The sequence below is a fragment of the Bufo gargarizans genome, chromosome 11, assembly GCF_014858855.1.
Source record: "Bufo gargarizans isolate SCDJY-AF-19 chromosome 11, ASM1485885v1, whole genome shotgun sequence".
NCBI lineage: Eukaryota > Metazoa > Chordata > Amphibia > Anura > Bufonidae > Bufo > Bufo gargarizans.
In genome coordinates, this window is record NC_058090.1 from 33,976,617 (window position 1) to 33,999,617 (window position 23,001).

Below are 23,001 nucleotides of genomic sequence, written 5' to 3' on the forward strand. Positions count from 1 at the left end.
GTCCCATGCTGCGTGCCGCAAGAGACGGTCTGCATTGCAAAAAATAGGACACGTTTTGAAAATCCACAGAAGCGCTTTGTAGTGCTTCCGATCTGTGCCTCCCTCCACATCATGTCTTGCGGATTGCGGACCCATTCAAGTGAATGAGTCCTCATCCGTGATAAGGAACTCACACGGCCGATGCCGTACATTGTGGACCCGCAGTTTGCAGGCTGCAAAACGGGCACTGGGCACACTCGGTTGTGTCAATGATCCCTAATCCACAGAATGCAGACCGCTGTTTAGAGCAGTCTACATTCCACCAGCAAACCCCCACCACCATTATGCATCAATAGCAGAAGTTGCTGTGAAATTCTCGTGTCCTAGTTTCTATAGACCTCTTTCACAAGGCCGTTTATTTTTTTTTCCGTTTACGGGGCGTTTTTTTCATTCATTAAAATGGTTCCGCAAAAAATAAATAAAAAACAAACCTGAATGTACTCCGTATGCATTCCGTATTTATGTTCCATTGGAAGATAGAACATGTCCTATTAATGTCTGCAAATCACATTCCTTGGCTCCATTCAAGTCAATGGGTCCGCAAAAATAAATAAAACGGAACACATACGGAAATGCATCCGTATGTCGTCCATATCTGTTCCGTTTTTGCGGATCCATCATTGAAAATATTATGCCTAGCCCAATTTTTTTTCTATGTAATTACTGTATATGCCATACGGAAAAACGGAACGGAAACACGGAACAGAAACAAAAAAACGGAACAACGGATCTGTGAAAAACTGACCACAAAATACTGAAAAAGCCATACGGTCGTGTGAAAGAGGCCTTACAGCTGTGTAGAAACAATCTAATCTTAATACTAGATAACAAATGCACCTAAATCCAATTATTCCGGTGTTGGACATGGCGTACGACAAGCCAAGAATGCCACTTCCCATGATGGCGTTCATTAAGTTGAACACTGAAAGTCCGAAAGATGTTCCAGGGGCCGACCTTCTCTGTGGTCTCTGAAAGACAATGATTACAAGAAGCTTAGCACATGAGAAGAACAGCTAGTAATCTGCGGACAGCAGTCCAGAATCTGAAAATGTCTGTTGTTGTATTCTGACAGTAACACCATAAAGCGGATTTTTTTGCATTAATAGGCAATTTAGCATTTTTGTTGCAGCTTTTTTTGTTGTTGATTAAAATCACCATCTCCAGATGTTGCATGTAAGGCTAGGTCTACACGATGAAATGTATCGCACGACAGATAGGGCACAACCGCACTGCGACATACTGCAACAGTCGCAGCACGCGACACCATAGACTATCATTATAAAAATTGTTGCGTGACATTGGTGCGACAAATGTCGTCGTGTAGACCTAGCCTAAGTCTATGGATGATAAATGTTGTGCAGAGAGACACTTTTCTCTGACTCTATACTAACCATTGGCTGACTTACTTTGAGAGATTTTTATACCAGAATTGCGCTAAACTTTTGGTGTAAAGTGTCGCCTCCTAGACCCAATTATTTCCCACAAAGCCCTACCACTTGTCGAGCATGTCGGATAAAAAAAAAATTGTAGAAACAGTGTAGAAAAACAGACCGGCGCTCGCTTGAATGAATGTAGTGATTTATTGTCACATTATAACCTCATGTGACGCGTTTCAGCTGTGTAAGCCTTCCTCAGACACAGCTGAAACGCGTCACATGACATGATAATGTGACCACAATAAATCACTACATTCATTTTATTAAGTGAGTGGCGGTCTGTTTTCTACAATGATGGAAATCACTAACTGAACACTGAGAGAAAAGGAACAAGCGCAAACTTATAGGGTGATAAATGCAGAAACTATAAAATCCATACGCATTTTGGGTGCTGCCCCTCCATTACAGAATGGATCCTTCTCTGAGGAAGGCGCAGCAGCCAAAACGCGTCAGTGACGGCCTTTACTATTTTAATTCATGTGTTTATTACAAATAAAAACCTTTTTAGATGCCAAAGGCAGTGCTGGCCAGCGCTCGTGTGACAGGGGCAGTAACATTTTGGACAATCACACACCGGCCAAGTCTGTATGAAACCGGTACATTCTATCAGTAATCTACAACCTGTGGCCAACCAGCTATTGCAAAACTACAACTCCCAGCATGCCTGGCCAGCCAAAGTTGTAGTTTTGCAGTACCCTGAGAGGCACTCAGACCTCTTAGTAGTATGATCACATATAGACAGATGACAACTCACGTTTCCCAGCAGTGGAGCGGTCTCCTCCTGAGCAGACACATGGTGTCCATAATCTGTATTAATACTGTGCTCAGCGGGCTGCATGGTAAGAAGCCGTGCACAGAGGCAATGTCCTCAGGTCACTGATCACACAGCGGTGACATCCCGCTCCAGAACCGCAGCTCATCGCCTCCAGCTTCCTCCTTATTTACTCCAGGCGTCACGTGACCGCAGCGGAGCACGGGGACGAGTCACGTGGCTGCCGGCTTTGCCCTCAGTCGCGAAGTGATGACGTGACCGCTAGCATGGCGCACCAGCAGCATGAGGTGAGGGAGAGCTCTGCGGCTCTGTTGCAGGCTGTGACACTACAAGTCCCAGCATGACAAGTGAGGCGAGGACACACACGGACTTGTAGTTCCAGCCAAGCCTTCTATATACATCTGTCTGTTTATCTGAGACTGCCCTTTATTCGGCTCCAGAGCTGCTTTCAAATGCCTGATGGTTGTTAGTGGAAACAGTCAGCAAGTTTGTTGTCAGACCACGCCCCCAAATAGCAGAGTGGTGCCCCTATCAAGCAGTGGGACTGTAAAAGGGGCTTTTTAGCTGGGCTGGACCAGTTCAAAATGGCGTTTAGTGCGAATCAAAAGGCGAATTTCAGTAACATTCCCCCTACGCGGCAGTAAGATTAGTCTAATTAATGACGAGGCGCGAGTTGTTGTTTTTTACAACATTTACCCCGTTTTCCAGGCATAAATGTTAGTAAATTTCCTAAAGTCCCCGTCCCACCGAAATGCTAAACACTGTTTAAAACCGGCTGTTAGTCAAAAATAAGGTTTTTGCAAATATTTTTACAACTAAAATTGTCGCGTCTCTTAAAGATTCCGGAGATAGGCGAGCGCTGCACTCTGCTGTCTCCAGAACGCCTATAGAAATGAGTGGAGCGGCTGCGCACATGTGCGACCGACTGCTCCGTTCATTTCAGGGGGCTGTACGGGCCCCGGTTCTTGTGATTGGTGGGGGTCCAATAGTTATCTCCTATCCTGTTGGGCTACTTTCATACTTGCGGCAGAGTGATCCGGCAATCTGCATGCAAATGGACAGTGTTTGTAGATAGATCCGGCACTTTTTTTTCACATTTTTAAAGGTCTGCGCATTTCAGAAACTGATCAGGAATTTTGGCCGGAGATAATACCGTAGCATGCTGCAGTATTTCCTCCATACAAAACGCCGTTCAGTGACTGAACTGAAGACATCCTGAACGGATTTCTCTCCATTCAGAATGCATTAGGATCAAACTGATCAGTTCTTTCCCGGTATTGAGCCCCTAGGACGGAACTCCCCTAGTGCCGGAAAAGAAAAATGCTAATGTGAAAATACCCTTAGACGTAACAACCAGAATACCCCTTTAAAGGAATTGTCTCACCTCAGACATTGGGGGCGTATCGCTAGGATATTCTGCCATTGTCACACCTATAGAACAGAGCCCACAAAGCAGAGAAGGATGCATGCGTGGCCGCCCTCCATTCATTTCTATGGGAGTGCCGAAAACAGCCAAGCATCGCGCTCTGCTATTTTCTGCAGTCACATTAAAATGAATGGAAAGCGTGTGGCTGCCGCTCCATTCACTTCTATGAGGCTGACAGAAATAGCCGAGCCAGTGCTCAGGAATGGAGGGCAGCCGCGCATGTGTGGTGTGCCCTCCTTAACTTTGCAGTCCCACATCTGGGACCAGCACCTATCAGACATTGGGGGCATATCCTAGCGATATGCCCTCAATGTCTGAGGTGAGACATCCCCTTTAAATTTTAGCATAGCCACTGAGTTATTCAATAAAATATCTGTATAGCGCCCCCTGCTGTTTTTTTTTTCTTATTTCTTTGACCTGCTCACTGAGATGGCTGCACATGCTCAGTTTCATCCTTCAACTGCCTCCTGAGCTGTGATAGGGAGAGCATGGACACGCCCCCTGAGCTGTGATAGGGAGAGCACGGACACGCCCCCTGAGCTGTGATAGGGAGAGCATGGACACGCCCCCTGAGCTGCAGCAGAAAAGACACGCCCCCTGAGCTGTCAGCTTGATATAAATCTGGCAGAGCAGTGAATGGAGAGATCTCTGGATCCATGTGAGGGACAGGGCTGGTTCTAGAGATTTTCAAGTACTATATAATGTCTGGATTTCACCTTTTACATCAATCATTTAATAAATGACTCCCAGTGTATAGGCATGATGTTGCTCTTGTGGCATGGGTTCTGGGGTCACTGCCTGCATCTTATCCTTTAAGGGCTCATGCACACAGCCATTGCTGTTTTTGTGGTCCGCAAATTGTGTATCCACAAAACACGGATACCGGCTGTGTATGTTCCGCATTTTGCAAAGCAGAATATCCTGCTCTCTATAGAACTGTCCTTTAAAATGGCCAAGAATAGGACATGTTCTCTTTTTTTGCGGGGCCGCGGAACAGACAACACGGTGTGCTGTCCGCATGTTTTGTGGCCCCATTGAAGTGAATAGGTCCACATCCGACCCATAAAAAATACGCTGGTGTGCATGAGCCCTGACAGTGATGTGTAATGTGTATGGGGACAGGTAACCAGGATCGGCCAGGCTAGATTCTATCACACTTTATCCTTTGTTCCTGCCAGAGATGAGCGGTGTCGGGCGGTTCCTTATCTCTCTGCTTGTATGCTTGGCTGGTGTGAAGAGAATTCTGAATTATAATGGATCAGTACAAGCAGGGTCACTAGTGTACTGTGTTTATATGGGACTTATATGGTATATCGCTGGTGGGGGGTCCACCTCTGGGTCTCGTTCCTGTCTCCAGAATGAGGCCCCACATGAACATAGAGCATACCGTACATGCGCACCGTGCTCTCCATTCGCTGCTATGAGGAGTTCTGAAAATAACACTGCTGGAACAGCAGCGGTGGAGGATCGGCGAGGTGATTTATCGATCTGCTGGAGGGCCCCTTAAAGTCAGAGGAGTATTCCTTAGTAATAAATGGCTGCCCTGATGTGATACTTCTGAGCTACAACCTGATTGACTTTAGGCTCAGGCTACACCTAGACTTTGCTGTGCTGCAAGACTGATTTTAACTGTTTTGTGACCGCTACAGTCCACAATGGTTCACTAAGTTGCAGGCAACAATGTTTTAGTTTGGATGACAGCTGTGGCTTTAAACACGGTAAAATCTCACTACAAAAAAGTCTTTAGCCTGAGCCTTAGGGCTCATACACACAAAAGTGTGTAGACCGTGCCCGTATTTCTGCCCGCTGTCACTTAAATGGGTCCGCAAGATGCGGAGCGGGGGCATGGAGCAGAAGCCCGTTGAGGCATTATAGAGCGTTTCCATTGGATTTCAGTCCATGCCTCTGCACCACAAAAAATAGGACATGTCCTATATTTTTATGCAGTGCGGGTCGTCTATTGCGGATCAAGTGAATGGGTCTGCATCCACAAACAGCAGCTGCACGGCTGGTGCCTGTCCTTTGCGGTCCACAGCGCGTGCACAGGCCGCCCACATTCATGTGCATGAGCCCTTACACTTCATTGTGTGCAACTTCATGTGGACTCAAGCCAGCGGCATAAGTTGCTCATACAAGTGCCTTTTGTCTTGATAATGGTGTGCCGCGGTTGCACTGAGAAACCATTACCTGCCCCTGGGTTTCCTATGGAATCTGATTCCCTAGTGGCCTAGGCTACTTTAGAGAGAGGTCTCACCCTGCCCTCTGGCGTTGACCCTTTGAATCATCCGGTTTCTAAGGAGTCCAGATGGGGCTTACTTCTACTGGACCCTTTGGCATCATGTAGCCCAGTTTAATTCACCTTCTAACTGTGCTTTGTGGAGGAAGCCTATTCAGGGTCCAGGTTTACTGTAAAGGAAACAATATACATCAGGACAGGGGTTAAAAACAGCGTTTTGGCTTCCATGTGAGTCCTGGTGCGGTCTGCCACCCTGTGTAATATACAGTCAGTAGAATGCATGCACCTGTGTAAGGGCTCATTCAGACGGCCGTATGCTGTCCTAAAAAAAAACTGAATGCTAATTCAGTATTTTTGCGGACCCATAGACTTTAATGGGGCCATGTCCTGATTTTAACAGACAAGTATAGGACATGTTTTATTTGTTTTGCGGAACCGTGGAATAGAAAAGGGCCCCAGAGAAGTGAATGGGTCAGCATCTAATCCGCAAAAAAAACAGATCCGCATTTTTGCGGATAGCATACGGCCGTCTGAATGAGCCCTAACTGTAAAAGATTTACCTCACATCCTAGAATTTTCCACTATAGGAATAGCCGCACATACCCAGTCACGCTCCAGTACAGTGGCCAGGAGGAAGGCATGCAGCGAGCTCGGCACACTCCCTGAGTTCCTTGTCTCCAATAGACTGTAATGGACCAATGTCTAAAGTAAAAAAATAATACTCTTACAATTGTAAACTAGTAGAAAGTTATCAAAAGTTCCCTGCCTTGTCTATTTTTTTTATTGAAGGGGGGGGGGGGGGGTGCAAATAGTAGATGTTAGTCATGTTATTTCTCTCTTCCTCCAGGCTCATTAGACAGTGCTACCACTCGGCGGTTCTTCTAAACTCTTATGGCTTCATCACCTTCAATAAATTAGTCTGGAACCAATCCAAGCAGTGGTTCTGTGAGCCGTACACCTTCAGGACATTCCAGAAACTGAGTGGTTTAGCCATGATGGAAATAAAGGAGAATAGTGAGAACGCGGGATTGTTCTGTCCTAATCCCTCTGTCCGCGGCATGGTGAACCTGGACCGCGACGCCTTCAGTAAAACTATACAGGTCCCTGTCCTCAAAATAAGAAAAGAAATCATCAATAAAGTCATGAAAACCCTGAAGCACAAACTCATCCACCGGCCGCACGTCAAGAGAATCAGTGATGATCCAGAGGATGACAGCATCAAGAATGTTATACTGGACCCCTTCATAGTCTCGTCCGAGGACTCATTTGATGACCGCGATCGTGAGAGTTTCAAGCAGCTGGACATCAGCCCCCAGGTTTTACAGGTCGATCTGCAGCTCACGTATGAGAATTTTAAGACTGACGAGATCTTAGAAGCTGTTTTACCTAAAGGACAAGATGTCACCTCCAGTTTCAGCCGCATAGGACATATAGCTCATATGAATCTCCGGGATCACCAGCTTCCGTACAAGAACTTGATTGGTATGTATTATAGAGAGCACACAGCACATGTGCTCCCTGCGCACCCGTCTAACATCCCAGGAGGTGAGTACATGGGGCAAGTCCTGCTGTGACCACTAGAAGTGAGGACTACTGTTACTGCCTGTTGAGGAATGGGTTTGCAGCATCACTAAAGGCTTTCTGGGTGATATAGGACAGGATATGGACCAGTTCTGTAAATAATGTAACAAGAATAATTTGCATTGAGTAATTATTTAAAAAAAAATTTTTTTGCTTGTTAGGTCAGGTGATACTGGATAAGAATCCTGGTCTGACGTCTGTTGTCAATAAAACCAACATCATTGACTCCACGTATAGGAACTTCCAGATGGAAGTGTTGGCTGGCGAGGAAAATATGATGACGAAGGTAATGTAATAATAATGATTGTAATATTCATGTCCATTCAGTGACACAAGCCTTGTTGTATTCCATGTCTGGCAAAGTCTAAACGTTTAACTGACAATTGAGGAAATTATAAGTGAGGTTGGCTGCACACCGGCTATTGATGCAGATTTTCCGCTGATCTCACCCTTCCATTGAAAAGGATGAAATTCACACAGAAAAACACAATTATTGACATGATGCATATTTCAAAATCCTCAGAGCAGATCAATTTCTGCACCTAAGAAAAAAAGCAATGTGTACATAAGATTTGTGTAATCTCATACACTTTGCTGGTAACGTACTACGCTGCGGTTTTTACACATGAAATCCGCACGGAAAAACTGCACCTAATCCGCACTGTGTGCATGCACCCTTATAGGGGCAGAAACTGTGAGGCTTCAGTCATCGTATAAATGCTGCAAGTAGCAACTAATGTTTGAGGGGAATCGGTTCTGTTCTTGCTATTAAAGGGTTTCTACCACTTGCATATGACATATTTGGTGTTCAGACACTAGCGATCCGCTAGTGTCTGATGTACCATACAAGCTAATTATTACATTAATCCGTTCGGCCGTTTTGTCAAAAAAAGCACTTATATATTTATGCAAATGAGCCTCTAGGTGCTATGCGGGCGTTTTTCCAGCACCTAGAGGCTCCGTCTACCTTGCAGTTTGCCGCCCAGCGCCTCGCTCCAGCACGCCCATCTTCAACTCTATTCGATCCTCCCCCTGCTTCTGCCTTCCGAAATCTCGCGCCTGCGCCGTTCGTCGCGGCATTCGGCGCAGGCGCAGTCAATGTCTGACCGCTCCCTGCTCAGACATTTCCACTGCGCCTGCGCCGATGTCATTGGCGCAGGCGCAGTGGAAATGTCTGAGCACGGAGCGGTCAGACATTGACTGCGCCTGCGCCGAATGCCGCGACGAACGGCGCAGGCGCGAGATTTCGGAAGGCAGAAGCAGGGGGAGGATCGAATAGAGTTGAAGATGGGCGTGCTGGAGCGAGGCGCTGGGCGGCAAACTGCAAGGTAGACGGAGCCTCTAGGTGCTGGAAAAACGCCCGCATAGCACCTAGAGGCTCATTTGCATAAATATATAAGTGCTTTTTTTGACAAAACGGCCAAACGGATTAATGTAATAATTAGCTTGTATGGTACATCAGACACTAGCGGATCGCTAGTGTCTGAACACCAAATATGTCATATGCAAGTGGTAGAAACCCTTTAAATAAAGGCTTCCTTTACATACAGTTACCCAGAAGTTTACATACACTATATAAAAAGACACATTTGCATGTTTTTCTCAATATCTGACATGAAATCAGAATAAACCTTTCCTGTTTTTGGTCAATTAGGATTACCATAATTATTATTATTTGCCAAATGCCAGAATGAGAGAGAGAATGTTTTAAGGCATTTTTATTACTTTCTGCAAGTCAAAAGTTTACATACATTTCATTAATATTTGGTACCATTGCCCTTAAACTGTATGACTTGGGTCAAACGTTTTGGATATCCTTCCACAAGCTTCTCACAATAGTTGGTCAGAATTTGGGCCCATTCCTCCTGACAAAACTGGTGTAACTGAGCCATGTTTGTTGGTCTCCTTGCTCAGCTTTGCCCATACATTTTCAATAGGATTGAGATCAGGGCTTTGTGATGGCCGCTCCAAAACATTGACTTTGTTATACTTAAGCCACTTTGTAACCAGTTTGGCAGTATGCTTCAGGTCATTGTCCATTTAGAAGACCCATTTCTGCCCAAGCTGTAACTTCCTGGCTGATGTCTTGAGATGTTGCTTCAGTATTTCCACATAATCTTCTTTTCCCTTCCCCCACGACAGCACCACAGAGAGAGAGGATCTGCCCCCAGGGACAGGAAACCTGCAGAATAAAAAGATGGAGCCTCTCTCCAACCTCAGTGGAGGTTGGGGGGTCCGGGTCGACGGCCTCAGGGCTTCAGGGCCGGGTCGACGGCTTCAGGGCCGGGTCGACGGCTTCAGGGCCGGGTCGACGGCTTCAGGGCCGGGTCGATGGCCTCAGGGCTTCAGGGCCGGGTCGATGGCCTCAGGGCTTCAGGGCCGGGTCGATGGCCTCAGGGCTTCAGGGCCGGGTCGATGGCCTCAGGGCTTCAGGGCCGGGTCGACGGCCTCAGGGCTTCAGGGCCGGGTCAACGGCCTCAGTGCTTCAGGGCCGGGTCGACGGCCTCAGGGCTTCAGGGCCGGGTCGACGGCTTCAGGGCTGGGATGACTACCATTGGGAGACTGGATGACTGTCTGGCTGCATGTGAAGCCGTACCTGTTGGCTGGCTGCCTTTGAGCCTGTACCCGTCTGGCGGGCTGCCTTTGAGCCTGTACCCGTCTGGCGGGCTGGCTGCATTTCAGTATTTCATATTTCTATTTATTTATAATTAAGAGGGTGTATTGACATTTTATACTGTAATATTAAAAGTTATATTTTAGAATGATGGTACTACTGTGATTCCTGCATTTCAGTATTTGCCTGGTTGACCTCATGTACCTAGGGAGCTGATTGCTTCTGTGTTTATGCTTGCTGGAATGACTGCTCTTGCTGTCTGTTTCTGCTCCTGGGTTTATCTAGTGCGGTTGTGTTGATTAGCGGACAGCTCCACATGGCTGACTGCTTCTGCAGCCGTATCTGCATGGGGGACGGCTCCTGGCGGCCATGTCTGCATGGCTGGTGTCTTCTGTTGCCATGTCTAAATAATTGACCGCTCATGCAGCAGTGTCTGGATGAATGTACTTGGCTCTGAGTGGGTCTCTATGTAACCAGCAGTGCCTGGGGTGCCACCATGTCATTGTGGCGGTGGCTATGCATGCAGGGTGAACTAGTTCTGTGGCTATGTTTGGTTGTCAATTTGTAGTTTAATAGTCTACAATAGGCATAGCACTCCAACAAAGCCCTATAATGCTCTTGATGAGGAGTGAGAAGACTGGACCATATTGCTTGAATAGCCTACAGTATGAATGGCGTATCAACAAAGCCCTATATGACTCCTGGTGGGGAGTAATAAGATGGACTGGAACATTTATTCTGAATGGCATACAGGAGGTATGGCGCAACAGCAAACTCTATAAATACTTGCCGCCAATCTAGAATTCCAAAGCTGAAGGATCCAGTGTGCTCTTTGGACCTCTTGCAGCAGACCCGTGAGCTCCCCCTGGGGATTGATGCCACTGTAGTTTTCCATCATGGATGCCAGATTGCAAGGAAAATTGGAGTTTTGACATCTAAAGTTCTTCTGGTAGATGTAACACAAGGCCTCCAGTGGATCTTGGATCAAAGTATCTGTCTCGCAATATATTCTGCACCAAAGGAATTGTTCAGCAATCATCTTCAGTTGGTCATTCCTTGTCAAGATAAGTACTTCTTGTAACGGATAACCTGGCACCCCGACCGGGTACCTCCGTCGATAGATGCTCCTAGTGCTTTCCGAGGACTCCAAGCCCTCCACTTGACACTGTACGCACTGCAGACCCCACGAACCGCCGCAGCTTGGTTGGGGTCTCACCGTCCTCCACCCACGCTGGACCTGCGACAAGGCTCCAGTGGGTGAACCTCTCCTACAGCCAGAGAGCAGGAACAGCTCTTACAAGAGCTAGTAGTTATGCCAGGGGAGTATAGCAAATCTTCAGCGTATAGCAATCCCCCAGTTTTGATCAGTTATCCAAACACCAGTCTCAACATGATGAAGGATAAAACAGGAACTCTTTATTGAGGGCTACTCGCCCGTATTTATGCAGATCCCCATCTGGTGGCCACGCCCCTAGGGGACCAGAAGGGAGACTGCGACACACAGACACAACACATCCCCACAATGCATCATGGTTTCCTCCTCTCTGCCCTGGCGACACCCGAGGAGCAATCCAATTATCTCTCAGGACAAAGGGAAGTCGCCAATACACATGTGGAGACAACAGGACAGGAATCACCACCCAAACACACAATGTCACACCCCCACAGCAAACACAGACATTTAACATATCCCCAGATAGCTCAAGTCTGAGTGCATATCATTAGGTGAATGGCACGAATACAATACTATTAGCTATCTGGGTACCCTCACATAACATACAATTTAACCGAACGCATAATAACATAAAATACAATTCCAAAGACAGATTTAAGCTGTGCGGCCGGTCTGTCTTCTCCTTTAAAGTTAGTATGGGCCATAATCCTGAGGCAAGAGGCTGGCAAACAGCCCCCTCCAAAACACCGTGGCGAGGTTGGTTTCGTCACACATCTCCCCCTCCCAGGGAAGACTAACCAGATACCTGACCTCACGGTCAGTACCTGAGTTAGTCTGGCAGTCCAACCACAACCCAATACTGGACCTGTTGAATTTTGGGGCCTGGCTCTGTTCTGTATGTCCCCAGCTGTTGAGTGGGCATCTGCGACTCCTTGCTTCCTTGTGGTTCTCCAGCTTGGAGCTGTAGGTACTTGGTGGGCAGAGGCCGACTGCGCTCTGCCCAGATGCCAGCTCTTCCGCTGAGGATGCCTGTGGGAAGTCAGTCGCTGGACAAGAGGATAGGGGAGGGCAGAGGCCAACTGTGCTCTGCCCAGATGCCAGCTCTTCCGCTGGGGTAGCCGGTGGGGAGTCAGCCTCTGGACAAGAGGATAGGGGAGGGCAGAGGCCGACTGCGCTCTGCCCTGATGCCAGCTCTTCTGCTGGGGTGAGGGGGGTACAAGCCAGTCCTGTAACAAGGGGGTCGGTGGAGCAGAGGCTAGCGGCTCTCTGCCCTGATGCCAGCTCTTCCGCTGGGAAGGGATCAGTGGGTATCGCAAGCTCATCCCCTGCCCCCAGAACTCTGTTGGGAAGTAGCTGGGAAGGGGAGGGCTCGCTTACCTCCTCCTCCTGGTATCCCTGCGGAGATGGATGGGGATCTGGACCGAGTGTCCAGCATCCCTGTAGGACTGGCACCGAGCCCGCGGTCTCATCTGTGCCCATGCATAGGGGCTTGTGTTCCCCTTTTCCGGGTATCTCCGGCTGCTGGTGGAAGGTGAGGCCGGTTGCCTCTCCTCCCCAGGACTCTGGTTGCTGTAGGACAGAGGGACCCGCATCTCCTCCCCCTGGAACTCAGGTTGCTGCTGGGGAGAGAGACCGGTTGTCTCCTCTCCCTGTGATATGCACTGCCGCTGGAGATCTGGGCAGGCGGCCCAGCATCCTTGTAGGGCCGGTAGAGAGACCTCGGTCCCATCTCCACCTGCCATCTGTCGGTCCTCCCAGGACCAGTCTGTGAGGTCCCTCAACATTTGCGAGTAAGGACCACCTGCGTCCACACCTGGCAACTCCGGCTGCTGCTGAGGGTCTGGGCCAGCTGCCCAGCATCCCGGTAGAGACCCCTCGGTCCCGTCTCCACCTGCCTGTTGTGGTTCCTCACAGGACCAGTCTATGAGGACCCCTACCTCTGTAGCTGGTACTGAAGCAGGGGATACTTCAGTCGGGTCTTCCCAGCTGTAGGGTTGCAGGTCTGGGACTGCCACCCAGCTCTCTGGCAGTGTATATTGGGACCGAATTGAGCTGAAGTATTGGTAGTCCTGCTCCAGCTCCCACTCCTTTGTCACTAGAGATGCCAGGTCTTGTCTCACCTCTCTCGCTGTAGCCCAATCATGCATAGCCTCTCTGTGGTCATAGATATCCCAGAACCGGGACCCTCCAGCATCTCCGAACTCCGGTTCTGCGAAGGCCTCAAACAGGCCAGGGCCATCATAATCCTCACCCTCGGGTCTGTCGTGCTCAGCCATCCCGGGGGAGTGCCGAATCACATACCACCAGAGTGCCTGGTAGGCGTCATCTAGCCAAAGCTCCTTCCATACCAGGCTCTCCAGTTCTGTCACCCACTCATTGAGGGGCTTCTCTCCCAGAAGGGGCATTCGCAGGGCCACTCGCATCCGCAACTGCTGCTCCTCACTGGGGAGACACTCGCCCCGCCGACGCTGTACATCTTCCAGGGCCTCGTGCCAGACGCCTTTCCGGACTGCATCCCTCCAGTCCGGGTCATCATCCTCCTCGTAGTGGAACGCTGTTCGAAGACTAGCCGATTCCATCCTGCTGTAGCCAGGGGCGCTGTACGGATACTAGCGTTGCCCTCAATATACTCCACGAACGGTGTCTCCGAGCTGCTTCTCTTCACACTAGGACGCCATCCCACTGCTTGCCACCAATGTAACGGATCACCTGGCACCCCGACCGGGTACCTCCGTCGATAGATGCTCCTTGTGCTTTCCGAGGACTCCAAGCCCTCCACTTGACACCGTACGCACTGCAGACCCCACGAACCGCCGCAGCTTGGTTGGGGTCTCACCGTCCTCCACCCACGCTGGACCTGCGACAAGGCCCCAGTGGGTGAACCTCTCCTACAGCCAGAGAGCAGGAACAGCTCTTACAAGAGCTAGTAGTTATGCCAGGGGAGTATAGCAAATCTTCAGCGTATAGCAATGCCCCAGTTTTGATCAGTTATCCAAACACCAGTCTCAACATGATGAAGGATAAAACAGGAACTCTTTATTGAGGGCTACTCGCCCGTATTTATGCAGGTCCCCATCTGGTGGCCACGCCCCTAGGGGACCAGAAGGGAGACTGCGACACAGAGACACAACACATCCCCACAATGCATCATGGTTTCCTCCTCTCTGCCCTGGCGACACCCGAGGAGCAATCCAATTATCTCTCGGGACAAAGGGAAGTCGCCAATACACATGTGGAGACAACAGGACAGGAATCACCACCCAAATGTCACACCCCCACAGCAAACAGACATTTAACATATCCCCAGATAGCTCAAGTCTGAGTGCATATCATTAGGTGAATGGCACTCAGAATACACGAATACAATACTATTAGCTATCTGCGCACCCTCACATAACATACAATTTAACCGAACGCATAATAACATAAAATACAATTCCAAAGACAGATTTAAGCTGTGCGGCCGGTCTGTCTTCTCCTTTAAAGTTAGTATGGGCCATAATCCTGAGGCAAGAGGCTGGCAAACAGCCCCCTCCAAAACACCGTGGCGAGGTTGGTTTCGTCACACATCTCTAAGATGTTTTGTGAAAGTCTGTTATTATTTTGATAAACACTTGATGAGAAACCCATATGATATTTCTTTTATAAGGTTATGCTAGATTTAAGTATGATGTCCGGTATTAAAATTTCCTAGGATGTTATTGATTGACCCTTTTTCTTTAAGTTCGGACCTCTAGTTAGCTTTTAGATTCCCTTTGCTTCCATCAGGGTATTCTTAGCTTTGATTTACTTTGATAAACCCATGGATCAAAAGGAATAAGTTGCTACTGTCTGGATTTAAGGAGATGCCTTATACGTTACCTATGGGTAACTAAGGATCGGAAAAAGCCCTCTGCGCTTTTTGTTCCCTTTTTCTGGCATAAATAAGGGTAAGGCGGCCTCGAAGAGTTCACTAGCCAGATAGCCTCTGTTCTTTTGTCGGTAAGAAGTTCTGCAAGTGGTGCAGAAGGGGTATTCTTCTCTGTAAATCCTATCTGTGGTGCTGTTGTGGGGGAAGGGAAAAATGATGATTAGGCTACTTTCACACTTGCGTTCACTTGCGCTAATATAATGCGCTCATATAATGCAGACGGTGGATCCGTTCAGAACGGATCCGTCTGCATTATATTGTAAAAAAAAATTCTAAGTGTGAAAGTAGCCTGAACGGATCCGTCCAGACTTTTACATTGAAAGTCAATGGGGGACGGATCCGTTTGAAGATTGAGCCATATTGTGTCATCTTCAAACGGATCCATCCCCATTGACTTACATTGTAAGTCTGGACGGATCCGCTTGCCTCCGCACGGCCAGGCGGACACCTGAACGCTGCCAGACTGATGCATTCTGAGCGGATCCGCGTCCACTCAGAATGCATTAGTGCTGGACGGATGCGTTCGGGACCGCTTGTGAGCCCCTTCAAACGGAGCTCACAAGCGGACACCCGAACGCTAGTGTGAAAGTAGCCTTACACTTACCGGTAATCGGATTTTCCAAACCCCACGACAGCACCCTTCCTTATATATATATTACACATATTTAGATGAACTAACCTAGGTCGGAGTCGCTCTCATGCTCTGTAAACCACTGAGGTTGGAGAAAGGCTCCACCTTTTTATTCTGCAGGTTTCCTGTCTCTGGGGGCAGATCCTCTCTGTGGTGCTGTTATGGGGTCTGGAAAATCCAATTACCGGTAAGTGTAATCATCATTTTCCTCATGATGCCATCTATTTTGTGAAGTGCACCAGTCCCTCCTGCAGCAAAACAACCCCACAACATGATGCTGCCACCCCGTGTTTCACAGTTCGGATGGTGTTCTTAGGCTTCCAAGCTTCTCCCTTTTTCCCTCTTTTGGAGTAATGGCTTCTTCCCGGCAGAGTGGCCTTTCAGCCCATGTTAATACAGTACTCGTTTCACTGTGGATATTGACACAATCTTACCAGCTTCCGCCATCATCTTCACAAGGTCTTTTGCTTTTGTTCTTGGGTTGATATGTACATGTCGGACCAAAGCGCGTTTATCTCTGGGACACAGAACCCGTCTCCTTCCTAAACAGTATGATGGCTGGACATTCCCATCTTGTTTGTACTTGCCTTTGTACACCTTCAGTTATCATGAAATTGCACCCAAGGTTGAGCCAGACTTGTGCAAGTCCACAATTCTCTTCCTGATATCTTGGCTGATTTCTTTAGACTTTCCCCGTGATGCTACACAAAGAAGCAGTGTGTATCAGGTGTGCATTTAAATACATCCACAGGTGTGTCTCTAACTCAGATGTTGCCAACAAACCTAACAGAAGCTTCCAAACCCATGACATCATCATATGGGCAGTCCAGAATTGTTTACAGGCATAGTAATCAGCGTATGTAAACTTTTGACTTTGCAGAAAGTAATACAAATGCCTTAAAGCATTCTTTCTCTCATTATTCTGGCATTTGGCAAATAATAATAATTATGGTAATCCTAATTGACCCAAAACAGGAAAGGTTTATTCAGATTTCATGTCAGATATTGAGAAAAACATGCAAATGTGTCTTTTTATATAGTGTATGTAAACTTCTGGGTTCAACTGTAGTTGTATTGGACTTGTGTCGGACAGTTGTATTCCAGATGTAGCACCCTGACCCCTGGAAGTACTACTGAACCAAGCTTGCAACACCATAGATCCCTTTAGGCATCTAAGTTTAAAATGATGCTAAATAGTTTTTTGGGACTTCTTATCAGAACTGATGTGTGCACAGCTGGAGCTCACTACAATCGCCTACCTCTAGCAGTCAGGTCTTGCGTCCAGTTTCTTACAGTGTCTTATCATTTCAGGTGAAAGAAAATGGCTTTACTTATGAATTTGATTTTTCCAAAGTCTACTGGAACTCACGACTCTCCACAGAACATGACCGCATCGCCGGGTTCCTGAAGAATGGGGATGTGGTGTTTGATGTGTTTGCTGGAGTGGGGCCATTCGCTATTCCTGCCGCTAGAAGAAACTGTATAGTCTATGCCAATGATTTGAACCCAGAATCCTACAAATGGCTCGTACATAACTGCAAACTGAATAAAGTGGACAAAAAGGTCCAGGCCTTCAACACTGATGGCCGAGAGTTCATCAGGACTGTGGTCAAAGAGGAGCTGTCAAAATACATCAAGTCCTTCTCTACAGAGAGGAAACACCGGCTCCATATTGTAATGAACTTGCCGGCGTTAGCGCTGGAATTCCTCGATACCTTCAGGCATCTCCTCCCTGAGGAGTCTCACTGTGAAGTTGTTTTACCGACTGTGCACTGCTATGGCTTCTCCAAAGACGACAACCCAGAGAAAGAAGTAAAAGACCGGGCAGAGGAGATGTTGGGAACAATCCTGAAGAATTGCTCCATCCATCTTGTAAGGAAGGTTGCACCTAACAAGGAGATGATGTGCATCAGTTTTGAGTTGCCTGCTGAGGTTCTATTTGGAAGCCAAACAATTAATGAAGGTGAGTAGTAAGTGTTCAGACTATGCACATGTCTGTATGACTGCTCTGACACTTGACGTCTATGGGACTATATTGTATCTTTGTATGCCTTCATTATAATGTGGTACAATTTTGTTTCCTCTGGGATTCTATGAGTTCCATGCAATACAGTGCTGGACAGAGGCACCATATAGCGGCACAGTGTGCCTATAGCGTTGTAGATGTAGACTCAATGTGTCACCATGTGTCCATGGGGAAAATCATTCCACTCCTGTCTTGCAATGTATGACCCATTATTCACCCGAATCCTTAAAGGGAAACTGTCACCATGATTCTGGACATGGGTAGCGACCTCTCTATTCAATGCTATGGAACTTCCGAAAATAGCCGAGCGAGCACAATTGCAGTCGCCCCTCCATTTGACTTCCGAAAATAGCCATAGCCCATGCTCGGCTAGTTTCATAGGTCCCATATTGGTTAATGGAGAGCAAGTTGCTCAAGCACAGCCACCTTCCATTCACCATTATGGGACTTCAGAAAATAGCTGAGCACGGGCTATGGCTACTTTCAGAAGTCCTAAACTGGTGAATGGAGGGACGACTTCCAAAAATAGATTGGAGTACCCCTTTAAAAGGGATATTTCAGTACAAAAATGTGTATTCATGGCCTTTAAGTGGTTAAAAAAGGGGGTCAGATGGCTATTTCTCAATAAGAAGTGGCTGCCCTGATGTTTTACTGCTGAGGTGCAAATTGATGCGGTAACTATTACTTTAGGCTAAGGCCACACCTAGACTTTTCAGTGCTACAAGGCTGATTTTGACTTTTAAAGGGGTTGTCTCATCTCTCTGTTACTAAGGCAAGATGAGACCGTCCCGACCGCCAGCCGGGAAACAGCACTCCGGTGCTCGCTGTTTCAGTAGCTCCCATTGTAGTGCGTTTCCGAGTTAAGGATAGCTTGCTGTGCTACACTGTTTCTGTAGCTCCCATGCACGGCTGTTTTCTGGCCGGTCTCATCTCACCTTAGTAACTGTGAGATGAGACAACCCCTTAAGGTGACAGCTGCAGTCCACAGGAGAGCACTAAGTTGCAGGCAGCATAAAGGGGTTTTCTGCTTTCTCCAGATCACCTATCCTCAGGTCATCTATATCAGATCAGCAAGGCCAACTTCCAGCACCCCTGCTGATCAGCTTTTTGAAGAGAATGCAAAGCTCCTGAGGAAAGGCCATCAATATGGAGAAAGCTGAAAGCCCCTGAAGAGAGAGGGTCTGAGGTGCAATACCACATGCAGCCTGCGGACAGCTCAGTGACTGGTTTTTTTATAGGGGGAAAAGCAACCTTGTTTTTATAGCAATGGACAACCCTTTAATGATAGAGTAAAGGAAAAAAGGAGGAAGTAGAATTCAACATATTCTTCCTAGTCCACTCCATATATATAGTGTGTGTATATAGATGTATAATCCTGCTTATGGCAGTTCCAGGCACTGCAGCTCTGTAGATAGAAGATGGATATATCTCTCTATCTACAGGGCTGCAGTGCCTGGAACGGCCATAGTAGGATCTTGGTGCAGAATAGATTTGCATACGACTGTAGTAGTCACTGCTTCAGGGGCTGTGTAGTTCACACTTAAAGGGAACCTGTCACCGGGATTGGATGTATAGAGCTGAGGACATGGGTTGCTAGATGGCCGCTAGCACATCCGCAATATCCAGTCCCCATAGCTCTGTGTGCTTTTATTGTGTAAAAAAAACTATTTGATCTATATGCAAATTAACCTGAGATGTGTCCTGTATGTGAGATGAGTCCAGCATGAAGGAGTCCAGCATGAAGGAGCCCAGCACCGCCCCGCATCCTCAGAATCTCCTCCTTGCTCACCGACGTCAGAAAGCCAGAGCGCCGTAATCTCGCGATGCGCGAGCTAGCACACGCGCAGCGTAGTCATACTGTTCCTTCCCTGTGCTGGCATCAGCCTCAGGGAAGGAACCGCACATGCGCTAGCTCACGCATCGCGAGATTACGGCGCTCTGGCTTTCTGACTGGGAGCAAGGAGGAGATTTTAAAGGTTGCGGGGCGGTGCTGGGCTCCTTCACGCTGGACTCATCTCGCGTACAGAACGCCTCTCAGGTTAATTTGCATATGGATCAAATCGTTTTTTTTACACAATAAAAGCACACAGAGCTATGGGGACTGGTATTGCAGATGTGCTAGCGACCATCTAACAACCCATGTCCTCAGCTCTATACATCAAATCCCGGTGACAGGTTCCCTTTAAAGGGGTTGTCCCACCTCTAGGACCCACTTCTGTCTTCAGAATGGGGCCCCTGAAGTGAAGGAGAGCACACTGCACATGTACGTTGTCCTCTCTTTTTACTGCTGTGGGACTTCAGTAAATAGCTGAGCGACCTGGGCTATTTTCAGTGGTCCTATAGCAGAAGAGCAAGTTGTGCAAGAGTGACCAACTCTTACTGCTAGGGGACTGCTGGAAATTGCCAAACCCGCGCTCTGCTATTTACGGAATTCCTATAGAGGTGAATGGAGGGTGGGCACACATGCGTGGCTGGTCTCCCTTCACTTCGGGGGCGCTGTTTTGGAGATAGAAGCAGGTCCTAATGCTATGCCGTAGTTGTTGGGATGGGACATACCTTGTAAGGCTGCATTCACTTCTCCATCAGAGATGATCCGGCATAAACTCTGCTTAGCCAGATTACCGTTTGACCTCATTACTGTCAGTGGGGATCTGGCAGTGATCTAGAGAATCCGTCAGTGCCAGATCTGGGGAACCAAAGATGTGAACACAGCCTTAGGGCTCATGCACATGACTACACTGTGTTTTCCGGTCCGCTAATTGCGGAACGGGTCGCCCATAATAGAAACGTCTATTCTTGCCTGCAAAATGGACAAAAATAGGACCTGTTCTATTGTTTTGGCGCCCTCACAGAACAGAGCAACAGATGCGGACAGCACATGGTGTGCTGTCCTCATCTTTTGCGGCCCTATTAAGGTGAATTTGTCTGCGGCTCGGATGCAGAACCAAACATTCGTGTGCATGAGCCCTCATTCTGTTCTGCAATGCTGCTGGCGGAGTATCTGAAGAGATTATGCCCTGCACATGCTGCCAGGGTAAGTTTTGTTAATTTTGCATACACACGCTGTTTTTTAATGTAGACCTAATTCTGTGAATTTTGTTTTTCAGGTGAACCAGTCTCCAAACGTCCCCGAACAGATGAAGGCTGCAGTGAGGCTCAAGTATAGCTTCTTGGATCAAAGAGTTTATTATAATTTTTTTAATTTCAATATTCATTCCCAGATACGTACTAGCCTAGGGGCTCTAGGTGCGTCATTCATTGCTTATTTTACCTTTTGATAAAAATAATAAGCCAAAGAAACAATATAGCTATTTACTGCTCCCATCACAAGTTCATGTTAATCTCTGATTGTTCACTCAACTTTACTACCATGCTTTGTAGTCTGTTGGAATAAGTGTCTGCAGCCATTGACCATATGTGTACAGTGCTGTCCTGTCACTTTCTATCTCTTGGATACTTCTTTGGAGAGCATATAGAGATGGAAGTTTCACTGAGTGATCTCATACAATCTCACAGGTCTTGCTTTGTTCCCCATCATTATCATGTTCGTTTGTAAATCTGCTGGTATATGACTAGCATGTGACCCCCCCAACGTAATGTGAACAGAGTTTAAAGGGGTATTCTGGTTGGTTGAAGTTATCCCCTATCCACAGTATAGGGGATAACTATTAGATTGGTGGGGGGTCCTAGTGCTGTACTTAGGTGTCCCTGGAACTCCCATAAAAATGAATGGGGCGGCCGCACGCATGTGCGACCAGTCGCTCCGTTCTTTTCAGGGGAACTGCAGAGGGTACAGGGCCTCCATTCTCCTAATCAGTTGGGGTCCCAGTGTGAGGACCCCCACAATCTAATAGTTATCCCCTATCCACAACAACCAGAATACCCCTTTAAGCTCTGTTCACATTACGTTGGGGGGGTCAAAAAATTTCAGGAAAGCACTTTGAAGGGGTTGCCAGAGTATTAAGGAAACTGTTGTAGAGTAAAAAAAAAAAGCAGACCTGCTGATTTCAGGAGTGTTATGTATGACTGGTGTTTTATGGCCTGATTATTACAGTGCAGATTTGGTTAGTATTTTGCATTCGTATTTTAAACACCGTATCAGGACTGGATGGAAAGAAGAGAAGTACTATACATATTTCATATTATATAATGTACAGGTTAAACTAAAAAAAATTGAATATCGTGCAAAAGTCCATTTATTTCAGTAATACAAATGAATTGCAGTAATGCAACCTAAAATTAGAATATTATGAAAAGGCTCAATATTCTCAGCTCAAAGTGTCACCCTCTAGTCAGCTAATTAATCCATACCCCCTGAGCAAAGGGGACCTGAGATTGTGACTTTGGGGTTTCATAAGCTATAAGCCATAATCATCCAAATTATAATAAATAAAGGCCTGAAATATCTCACTTTGCATGTAATGAGTCTCATATGTTAGTTTATCTTTTAAGTTGCATTACTGAAATAAATGAACTTGCACAATATTCTAATTTTTCGAGTTTCACCTGTATGTATGTATATATATATATATATATGTATATATATATATATATGTATATATATATGACATATACACACAAATTGGAAATCTGCAGAAGAAAAATCGCCAAATGTTGTGTTTTGATGGGGACTTCATTACAAAAAATGCTGCCAATTTGATGTACATGACCTACAATGAAAGTCCACAACATAAATTGACATGCTGCAGATTTAAAATCTACACGGCATGTGAATTGTTAAAAACGTGTTAACTTTGCTGGTACTGTAAACCGCTGCAGATTTTCTGTACATAAGTGTACAGTGTATTTCTGCACTAAAATCCAAGTTGCATGCAGTTTGCATTGAAAAGGGTGAAAAAACACGCAAACAATTGACATGCTGCTGATTTCAAAATCCCATTTTTGGGGCAGAAAGTTTCTGCACTAATAACCATTTATTTTGGGTGGGTTCACATCATGTTTTAGGTTTCCATTTGATGTATACATTAGAAAAAAATTATACAAAAAAACGGAGCACACCGCGTTCTTGTATCCTGCCCATCCTGTAAAAGAAGTGTATGTGGGTAAATATATACTTATATATTTTTTTTAAACATTGGAACTCTTCGGTGAAGATGCCACTGTATGGCATCTGTTTGATGTACGCTTTTTTTGTA

At 46.9% G+C, this 23,001-nt stretch overlaps 2 protein-coding genes across 2 annotated transcripts in view; one reads left to right on the top strand and one right to left on the bottom strand.

Moving 5' to 3' along the window:
* SLC38A6 (solute carrier family 38 member 6) overlaps positions 1-2,424 on the bottom strand; it is a 67,852-nt gene extending 65,428 nt beyond the window's left edge. The window contains exons 1-2 of the mRNA XM_044272823.1: positions 2,230-2,424; positions 877-1,007 (exon numbers count right to left, since the gene is read on the bottom strand). Coding sequence (XP_044128758.1) covers positions 877-1,007; positions 2,230-2,313 — 215 coding nt within the window. The 5' untranslated portion in view covers positions 2,314-2,424. The remainder of the gene's footprint in view (positions 1-876; positions 1,008-2,229) is intronic.
* A 38-nt stretch (positions 2,425-2,462) lies between these two features.
* TRMT5 (tRNA methyltransferase 5) lies at positions 2,463-22,180 on the top strand. Its single transcript, XM_044272171.1, has 5 exons — positions 2,463-2,534; positions 6,757-7,391; positions 7,652-7,776; positions 17,131-17,782; positions 20,953-22,180. The coding sequence occupies exons 1-5, from the start codon at positions 2,530-2,532 to the stop codon at positions 21,009-21,011; spliced, it is 1,476 nt and encodes a 491-aa protein (XP_044128106.1). The 5' UTR covers positions 2,463-2,529; the 3' UTR covers positions 21,012-22,180.
* Positions 22,181-23,001: the final 821 nt, after the last annotated feature.